Source organism: Lathyrus oleraceus, chromosome 4 (genome assembly GCF_024323335.1).
Source record: "Lathyrus oleraceus cultivar Zhongwan6 chromosome 4, CAAS_Psat_ZW6_1.0, whole genome shotgun sequence".
Lineage (NCBI taxonomy): Eukaryota > Viridiplantae > Streptophyta > Magnoliopsida > Fabales > Fabaceae > Lathyrus > Lathyrus oleraceus.
Window position 1 is genome coordinate 148,653,031 of NC_066582.1, and position 2,213 is coordinate 148,655,243.

General features: G+C 39.1%; 1 protein-coding gene across 1 annotated transcript; it reads left to right on the plus strand.

Moving 5' to 3' along the window:
* The first annotated feature begins 367 nt into the window (after positions 1-367).
* On the plus strand, positions 368-1,891 carry LOC127074204 (uncharacterized). The gene is made up of 3 exons (XM_051015510.1): positions 368-1,312; positions 1,420-1,491; positions 1,582-1,891. The coding sequence occupies exons 1-3, from the start codon at positions 650-652 to the stop codon at positions 1,585-1,587; spliced, it is 741 nt and encodes a 246-aa protein (XP_050871467.1). The 5' UTR covers positions 368-649; the 3' UTR covers positions 1,588-1,891.
* Positions 1,892-2,213: the final 322 nt, after the last annotated feature.

Here is a 2,213-nt window from a genome sequence, read left to right on the forward strand (position 1 = left end):
GAGTGACTCGAATATAAAGAGATTAGTAATTAAGATATAATTTAAATGTTAGATCTTATTTTATTTGGCTTCATAAAAGATAATAATAACCCTTTTAAATAACCTTGTTTACAACTTCAATATACCCATTAATTATAACCTACTTAGCTTCTCTTAAATGTTTAAGAATGTGCATGCTTGTAAAAAAAACAGTTGTAATCCTTTATCAATTAAAGCACAACTCAAAGTTCACACCGATTGGATCTCCCATTCAAATTTTAATTAAAACATTTATGAAAAATGAAGAAATTGTAAAAAAAATAAAATGGATAAAGGAGCTTGAGGGGAATAACTTGAAAGAATCTAGGGTAGATCGTAAATCTAGTAAGAAAACAAACAAATAGGAATGAAATAGAACTCACTCACACACTCAGTCTTATATTTTCCCATAGCCCATAAGCACATAGCATGAAACTCCTTCTTGTGTGGCTTCTTTAGCCAGCGTCTAGTTTTCTCTCTAAACTCAATCAACTCCGCAACGCAAAAAACCACCACCACGCCACCACCCTCATTAACAACACCCTAGGGTTTCTCATTTCCAAACGACACCGTTTCGAAAACACAAACCTTCATCGTTTAACTTCCGACGCTACTGGTTCGCCGTTTACCAATGACGACCGCGCCTTCACCAGTGAAGTCTCAACCTCTTCACAACTTCTCTCTCCCCTTCTTGAAATGGGGCGGCACCGGGAAGAACAACACCAACACCACTAACCATCAACGTTCCCGTCGTCCACCCGATCACGCTTCTTCCGAGCCTGATTCCGAACCAGACTCCCGTCCTCACCGTCTCGGATCCCGAACCTCCAGGAACCGATTCGGACTCCCTTCTTCCTCCTCCTCTCACAGACATCCTCTGCCGTCTTCCAACCAGGAAACCGACGATGACGCCGGAGGAGATAGTAAGCGATACGCTGAAGAAGAAGCCGAAGCTGTTACCGTAGCCGAGGAGATAGTGCAGAAGCCGTGGAATTTGAGGCCGAGGAAACCTATGCTTCCGAGAGGCGCTTTCGAGATCGGAGCCGGAGGTTCCAAAAACAACAGCGGTGTAGAATTGCAGGAAGCAGTTAACAACAACGGGGAGAATCATGCGCCGAAATCGCTTCGGCTTAGGGGTTTTGCTGATACAAGCTGCGCTGAGAAGAAGGAAAAGAGGAAATTCTGGATCGCTCTTTCGAAGGATGAGATCGAAGAGGATATTTTCGTGATGACTGGTTCTAGGCCCAATCGCAGGCCCAGGAAGAGGCCCAAGAATGTTCAGAAACAAATGGATGTATGATTCTCATGATCTCATTCTCCCATTCAGTTTTTCAATCTCTAACAAAACCTTCTTCTGATTGATTCTGAAAACTTTCTTTTTTTGTTTGTTTTAATTTTCAGAGTGTTTTCCCTGGATTATGGTTAGTGGGAATTACTGCTGATGCTTATAGGGTAGCTGATACACCAACAAAGGTACTATCTTTAACTTCCTCTGTGTGTTTTTGTTTGTTTTTGATGTTTTTTCTGTGTTTATACTGATTGTTTGATGATTGATTCTTGCAGAGATAGAGAAGCTGTGAAGTGAATTGCAGCTTGTAAATGGGGTATGGAACTGAGGTATAAAGTTGAAGAATTTTGTAAAGAAGGAAATGTTGGAGATATTGGATGGAGTGAATTGAAGATGCTAATTCCCTTGCCTTTGTTGGTTTTAACAAAGGGTTTACTCTAGTTTTTTTTTTTACTTGTTCATTGTAGTGGTAGTGGTAGTAGTATATTGCTCGAAGGAAAGAAAGATATATATAAGTATATATAGTTTAATTAATAGAGTAAGAGTTTATTATTACAATGATAATTTCAGTGCTTTTGTTTGGAATTTAGCTTCTTTTTTTGGGTGGGGGAGGATTATATTAATTTTGATTCTTCACTTGGTTTTGGTGTTTGACAGGCTTGTAGCAAAGCTTGTAGTTAAAAATTCAAAGCCTCTTTATACTTCATGCTCCTTGGCCCTGGATGAAGCCTTTGTCACAAGAGGTTGAAATAGTTTTTATACAATGACTGCATCATGTTTTCTGCATTTCCTGTGTTTTCATGTTATTTAGTTTCATTGATTTGCTCCTTTTAAACTTTGCATTGATAATCTCCATCATTGTCATCATTAGCTTTTGTATGAAGAGAAGTAAAATCTTTGGCATCAT

Bases quoted from the DNA above. Each gene is read 5' to 3' on its own strand.
- LOC127074204 (XM_051015510.1), top strand. From the start codon at position 650: ATGACGACCGCGCCTTCACCAGTGAAGTCTCAACCTCTTCACAACTTC. The intron at 1,313-1,419 runs GTATGATTCTCA...TTTAATTTTCAG, and splicing joins ATGTTCAGAAACAAATGGAT to AGTGTTTTCCCTGGATTATG.